This window comes from Ostrea edulis, chromosome 7, assembly GCF_947568905.1.
Source record: "Ostrea edulis chromosome 7, xbOstEdul1.1, whole genome shotgun sequence".
Taxonomy (NCBI): domain Eukaryota; kingdom Metazoa; phylum Mollusca; class Bivalvia; order Ostreida; family Ostreidae; genus Ostrea; species Ostrea edulis.
In genome coordinates, this window is record NC_079170.1 from 71,650,392 (window position 1) to 71,658,531 (window position 8,140).

The 8,140-nt window shown below is 35.6% G+C and overlaps 1 protein-coding gene across 1 annotated transcript; it reads left to right on the forward strand.

Annotated features, from left to right (window-relative positions):
• The first annotated feature begins 1,301 nt into the window (after positions 1-1,301).
• Positions 1,302-2,540, forward strand: LOC125656313 (uncharacterized protein KIAA1958-like). The gene has a single exon (XM_048886927.2). It carries the CDS (start codon positions 1,302-1,304, stop codon positions 2,538-2,540), a length of 1,239 nt encoding a protein of 412 aa, XP_048742884.2.
• The last annotated feature ends 5,600 nt before the right edge of the window (positions 2,541-8,140 follow it).

Below are 8,140 nucleotides of genomic sequence, written 5' to 3' on the forward strand. Positions count from 1 at the left end.
GGGCTCAAAGTTTTACATGCAAATATATAGAAAAAATATTTTAAAATCTTCTGAACAACCACTGAGCCAGAAAAACTGAGATTTACATGAAAGCTTTCTGACATAGTGCAGATTCAAGTTTGATAAACTCATGACCCCTGGGGTTAGGATGGGGCCATAATAGGGGATCAAAGTTTTACATAACTAGTAAGTAGAAAAAAAATATTTAAAACTTTCTCCTTAAGAACCATTGGGGTAAGGAAGGTTACATTTGCACAAAAGCTTCTTGACATAGTGCAGATTGAAGTTTGTAAAATTCATTGTCCTTAGGGTAAGATGGGGCCATCGTATGGGCTAAAATCATAGGATTTAAGGTATTTCATAACACCAAAATTATATGTCTGTGTAGTTTTGAACATGGGTCATAAAATAGAATTGGCATGTGAATTCAGATAACAGGTAATGAAATGTACCGAGATTCATTTTTACTAAAATGGCAGTCTTCCTGGGGAGTGCTGTACATACATTTTTTGTTAAATTTCATTTTGTTTAAATAGAGAATACTATTCTGCCCTTAACACTAAATACGTTTGTGAGTATCCTAGAGATGCTGCATCCCTAAAATATATAAGAAAAACATTGTCAGGGCTGGAATTCTCGAAAAGAACTTCAGTCTGAAATTTACACAAATTTTGACTGCTCAAATAGATGAAAACTCAAACTTAAGTTTCAGATTTTTTTTACGAGAAATCCAAGCCTGTTCATCTGATTTCCTCTCTGATTAACCAACATGATATTGTACCGGCCTCTGGTTTAAGTGTTTAACCTACATGATATTGTATTGTGAAGCGTTCTATGGTTTGACTCTTTAACTTAAATGCTTTTGTATTGTGTACCATTCTATGATTTGAGTGTTTAATCAATATGTTATTGTATTGTATAGCGTTCTATGATTTGAGTGTATAACTTATATGTTATTGTATTGTGTACCGTTCTATGGTTTGAGTGTTTAACCTATATGTTATTTTATTATATAGCTAATAAATAGTCTATTATAAAATCTGCGTAAAACCTAGAGAATGTTAGCGTTCAATATCCTGAGAATTTATTGAACGCTAACTTTGCATTGCGTAATTCGTATGCGCCCGAAACATTCCGAGTATGAGCGTTCAATATTGACGTTACCGTAACGACGTAAACAAACCCAAGCCAAAATGGCAGACGGCGGACCGAATTTGACAGAGGCGGTATTTGACATCTGAAGATCTTTTCATAGTGATTTGCCGTTAGCTGAGTCGTCTGCATCTGTGGACAGAATCCACATGTTTATAGATGACCAGAAAAAAGAAAACACCGTAAAATCGACCAAAAGGGATATTAAAATTTTTACGGAGTACCTATTCGGACAAGGGGAATTCAGATTGATTGAAAACATTCCACCAAAAGAATTGGACGTTTTATTATCAAATTTTTACATCGATGCACGAAAGAAGGACGGTGATGAATACGAACCAGGATCCTTACAGTCCATTAAGTGTAGTTTAGATAGATATCTCCGTGACCATGACCGGGATTATAGTGTGAGGGATCGAATTTTTTTGTTGTCTAACTGCACTTTGAACGCAAAGAAAGTCTCTCTAAAGAAAGAGGGAAAAGGACAAAAGCCAAATGCTTCACGAGCTGTGACAGGAAAGGAAGAAAACATGATGTGGGAGAAGGGGCAGCTGGGAGAAAAATCACCTCGAGTTCTTCAGTTTTCACTATGGTTCTTTTTTACCAAATGCTTTGGACTACGAGGTCGACACGAACATAGACAACTTTGCTTTGGTGATGTTGAACTTAGAAGTGACCCAGTCACTAGTAGAGAGTACCTTGCATTTAATGAACGTTTGACGAAAACAAGGGATGGTACTGGTAAAGAAAACATGAGGAAAGTCAAACCAAGACTATATGCAACTGAAACAGATCGAGATCCAGTTGAACTCTACAAAACATTCATAAAGCGACGTCCGATGCAGGTAAATTCGCCCAACAATCCATTCTACTTGACATGCATTCCTGCATCCCGAATACCTCCTGGTGCTGACATTTGGTTTTATCCTAAACCAATGGGGGAAAATTACTTAGGAAAACTTATGTCAATGGCTGCTAAGGAATGTGGCATAGAACACAAGACAAACCATAGTGTGCGGAAAACTTGTGTTAAAACACTTAGGAAAGCCGGAGTTGCACGAGATAAAATCAAACATATTACGGGCCACAAAAGTACACACACATTGGAGTCGTATGACGATGGCTTGTCAGACGACGAACAAATTATGATGTCTGATATTCTGACAGGAAAGGATGAAGCTAAGCCATATGCTCTCGGAGCCCAGGGAAAATATTCTTTGGATACAGTTCCTACCACAGTTACAGAGAATGATCCTCAATGCCCTCAATCCACTCACAGTTCTAGTCTCGGAACAGGGACACTTTCGAATTTGTTTGGTAGTGGGACTGTTCTTCACAACTGCACATTCAATATCAATGTCAACATGGCACAAGGATTTCAAAAGTGAGACCAGTTTACAACTGTGATATCTCTATGTGTTATGATTTATTGTCATAAACTGTGATCTCTGCCACATTTGTGACACTGTGATATAACACTTGATGTTTCATTATATTAAGGGATATAATTTAACAATTAAATACTTTAGCTATATAATAAAAGGGTTATTGAACTTATCTTGGTGAATATTGGCACTCGTTGGCTGTGGAATGCACTCGCAAGCTCGTGCATTTTGACAGCCAACTCGTGCCAATATTCACCAATATAAGTTCAATAACCCTATAGTATTGTGTAGCGTTCTCTGCTTTGAGTGTTCATTCTAGATGTTATTGTATTGTGTACCGTTCTATGATTTCAGTGTTTAACCTATATGTTATTGTATTGTGTGGCGTTTTATGGTTCGAGTGTATAACTTATATGTTATTGTTTTGTGTAGTGTTCTATGGTTTGAGTGTTTAACTTATATGTTATACTTGAAGATAACATTATATCTTAATAAAGATATAGAGGAAGGAGAGGTTCTGAATGCATTAATGAATATGTCAAATAAGAACTCACCTCATAGTGATGAATTTACTACTGAATTTTACAAATTTTGGGAGCGATATATATATATATATATTGAAACTCTAATCATGAAATCAGTAAATCAAATATTTCTTCTGAAACAATTCGCAATATTTCAGAGACTCGGTATAATATTTTCTTTGCCTAAAGGAGACAAACCGAGGCATTTCTTACAAAACTGGTGACCAATTACTCTAATGAATGTATTTTACAAATTGATAGCGAGGTGTAATAACCATAGGATAAAATCCGCACTGGGCTTTCGCATTTCAGATACAGAAACAGGCTTTTCTAAAGGGAGATATATCGGAGAAAACACACGATTTATTTATGATCTTATGTCTTATACTGACGAAAATAATATACCCGGATTAATAGTTCTTATTGAATTTGAAAAAGCTTTTTATTCCATTTCCTGGTCCTTTGTTTATAAGGTTTTACTTTTGTTTGGATTTGGTATACATATCTCTATCTGAGAAATTTCCAGTCCAACGCGGATGTCATCAGGGAAACCTTGTTCATCCATACAATTTTCTTCTCTGTGCTAAAATTCTTGCAATTTTTATCAAACAAAATCGTGATATATAAGGTATAATAATTAATGATAAAGAACACAAAATATCCCAATATGCTGATGACACCAGCCTTGCCCTTGGCGGTTCCGCTAGTTCTATGTATGCTGCCCTTGACACATTGAAAATGTGTGAAAATATTTTCGGTTTACAAATGAACAGTGCTAAAATAAAAAATCGTTTGGATAGGTAAAAAAAATCTGCAGAGGTCTTTCATCACTCCAGATGGAAAGTAGTTTGGGCGGCAACACATTTTTCTCTATTAGGAATAAATTTCTCTATGGACTTAGATGAGATTTTAGACATGAATTTTAAAAAAACAATTTAAAAAAATCTCTGCAGTGATTCAACAAAGGAAACGTCGTATTCTTATTCCCATTGGACGAGTCACTGTTGCAAAAACTTTAATCATCCTAATACGTAATCATCAATTTATCTTATTACAAAATCCCTGCCAGGAAATAGTTTCTAGTTAAACACAAAAATCGTTTAGATTTATATGGGGTCAAATTATGATAAAAATCAAACGTACAGTCGTCACACAGCATCAAACATGAGGTCTCCATGTGGTGAATCATAACAATTTTATACTTTCACTAAATTGTTCATGGATTCAAAGGGTTATTAAAGGTAGCTACTCATGGTTACATATTTTTTAAAAATAGTTACCGACAAGATGCTGTACATAAGCTACTTAATACAGGTAATGATTATGTGTTGAAACTTTTAAAATGTACTATAAACAAGTTTTGCAATCCTGGTTATTTGTAACTACAAATTGTTTTAGCAATCCCAAGCCTACACATTCTGGAATTATATCTATTTGTCGAAATGCGCATCTGGTGCATCAAAATTGGTACCGTATAAGTTTTACATTATGACCCCTGGGTCGAGGCCTCTGCTGGTGGACTGTTAGTCCCCGAGGGTCTCTACAGCCCAGTAGCTAAGTACTTCGTTAGTAGCTTGAAAATACGGATGTATATTTAATTGCTGTTATAAAATTTAGAAATTCATTTCAAAATTAAGGATTATCTCCTTCATGCATAGCTCTTATCCTTGGACGAATTTGGCTCCACTTTTTTTGGCACGCTGTTTTTGATTATATTTAGCTCTAAACTTCATAGTTATTTCGGATTTCAAACATTTCAGTTGAGCATCACTGAAGAGACATTATTTGTCGAAATGCGCATCTGCTGCATCAAAATTGGTACCGTATAAGTTTTACATCTACTACAGCGTGGTTTAATTCTTATGTTACAGTCAAAAGAAAGAATCCTTTGATCAAAGAATGGTATAATAAAGTTGTAAAAATTATAGATGATGTTTTGGACAACAATGGTCTTTTATACTCCAGAAAAATTTGCAGAAGTATATTAGATTTTTCATATTTGTTTTTATGAAATATCATAGCATCAATATAGATTTATAAGATTACAACGCCAGGATTTGCCATTGTTATACAAAATACTGTTGCTGACATATGGATGCACAAAATCCATATATATGAATACTAATGGAGAGCGAACTGCTTTTTACAAAATGGAATGATGAAATGGGATTGAAAGAATATACAGATGTAGAGCTAAAGGATATATTTCAATTGTGTTTTAGAGTATCTATCAAATCTTTTACCCATTGGTCACAGTAGAGAATGTTACAGAGAATAGTGCCTGTTAAATCGTATCTGAAGAAAAATTATAGATAATGATATATGCACTTTCTGTAATTTAATCGCATTGATGTCATGTAATTGTGTAGAAAGCTTTGTGGAATGTTATTCGAAGTGTTAATAAGTTATCTCGCAAGCTCTGTCATATTCTGCAGCTGGGGAAGCCGTTTTACTCGCCTGTCTACCTTGTCCCATACATGTTGGTCGGGACTACAGTGGGTAGAGTCAATTATATGAATATTGTGACCCTGCATAATCTTTTGGGTGGTTCTTGCTGTGTGTGGGGTCGCATTATCCTGCAAAAGGGTCATTCCATGATTTGCTTGGATGTGCGGAATTGCCACTGACTGGAGGACAAACTTTTGGTACCTTGCTGCATTTAGATTCTGGTGGATCGAGATCATTGGTGTTTTTCTGTGAAACGATATTCCTGCCCACACCATGACAGAACCACTTCCAAACTGCCCTCGCTCTCTCACACATGCGTCAATATACCGTTCCCCAATTCTGCGGTACAACCGGGACTGTCCATATGATCGTCTTACATTGAATGTGGACTCATCTCTATACTTCAGATGGCGTCTTGCCCACGCTAATCGAAGTTGCCTATTTCTTGCAGACCATACTAATCCTGCATGAGGCCTTCTTGCCCGCAACTCTCCTTCCTTAAGTCTGTTTCTCACAGTTTTACCATTAAGGACTTTTCCATGTGTTCCCAATGTGCGGCTTTCTGTTGCTCGAGCTGTCAAGTGTCTGTCACATAAATGCCTCTTATGTAGCGATCCTGTTGATGGGTTCTTACACGCCATTTGAGCCGTCGGCGTAGATCCGCTACAATTTCGGTTCCATCGAATTTTCGGATTAGGTTTAGGATAGTCCTGTAGTCTCTATTGAAATTTCTAGCAACCTGTGAAAGTGATCAATTCAATTGAGTTTCTAAATCGTTTGCATACTGTGTAAACTCTGAAATGTTTTCACAAAATATCGAATGTAATGGAAGAAAGCGAACCTCTCGTAAAATACACCCAACATGGATCATGTAAACTGCCCCTGAACGTTTCTCTGTCAACAGGCACCGCATTTGACTTCAGTAATTTTGTGTTTTTCACATACAAATGAGTGTATTGAGGGCAAGAAAACATATTTTTGAAAAACAAGCCAGTAAAATCAATGAAGCACAAAAGTTTCAATTTCAACAAAATATGTTACGGTCCAGTGGCTACGAACACGTTCTTGAAATCTTTGTGCCTAAAGGTCAGTGTATTCTTAGTCTAAATATTTATATTACTACATCAAAACGTACAGGTTTTAATGCCAAAACTGTAATTTTTGGAGAGGTATCGTTTACCCTTAAAACGTTTGTTATAAACGTCATAATACTAAATGTCAAACAATATATTTTTAGCTGTTTGAAATGTGGAAAAATGACAAAGTTACTTGGATTGATAAACGTTTTAAAAAGCTATTATGACGCTGAAAATTTTATTTCTGTTAAGCATTTAGATGTTGAAAAATTTGATTCTCTCTGGGAACAGTGGAAAACTCTGCTGGAAGTATAATGTCGTCGTATGTATGCAATATAGTATACATGTCCAAAGTCAGGACTGTATTTCATATTGCCTCTTACTTTTTCCATAGAATGTAAAATTACCTTAACTTTTTTAATTGATGCATGTGTAAGCCAAGTGTGCAAATTGGTTTGTGAGAACATTTCTGTGCAAAATATATATAATGTTTACATATATAATATTCAACACACATAGCTCAAAAATAAAGTATTATAAAAAAAAATACTTATTTATGAAACAATCAAATGGGCAAATCTTAACACAGTCATGATTGTTCTAAATATCTTCATTCTGGATTAATTTTAATGAAAATTACTACAATTCCTTCTATGGAATTTATTTCATGGAATAAGCAGTTTCAAAGTCACGGAGACTATGAAGAGATTTGTCATGAGGTGTCAAAATGTGTTTTACATCTTCTCCCCTTTCGTTCAACCAATGATATACCGACAAGTCAAGGTGATCATGTTTGTTAACGATATAGATTTAAAAATGATATTAATGAATGGAAGAATGGGACAGCCCACACTTCCAAGTGTCCGTGGGTTAAAATATCGATACCACGTTTTAAAATTGTTTTTGTCTGTTGCTGTAATCAACAACAATATATTTCATTCTGTGTATAAACAATGTCATTGACTATGCTTACGTCTTTCTGCATTGGGAAAAACTCCCATCACTACCATATCGATAAAACGATTTTAAAGTTGTTTTTTTTTACATTACCGCACTGACTTCGTAAAAAGGAAGATTGGATTTCAGAGAGAGAGAGAGAGAGAGAGAGAGAGAGAGGAAGAGAGAGAGAGAGAGAGAGAGAGAGAGAGAGAGAGAGAGAAAGAGAGAGAGAGTGTGTGTGTGTGTGTGTGAGAGAGAGAGAGAGAGAGAGAGAGAGAGATCCCTTGTTATATATGGCACTGATGGGAGTTTTCCCAATGCAGAAAGACGTAAGCATACTCAATGACATTGTTTATACACAGAATGAAATATACTGTTGTTGATTACAGCAACAGATAAAGACACTTTAAAAACGTGGTATCGATATTCTAACCCACGGACACTTGGGAGTGTGGGCTGTCCCATTCTTCCTTTTATTGATATCAGTTTTTCAATCTATATCGTTAACTGACATGATCACATTGACTTGTCGGTATAGCATTGGTTGAACGAAAGGGGAGGAGAGGTAAAACACACTGTAACATCTCCTTACAAATCTCTTGACTAAATCTCCGTG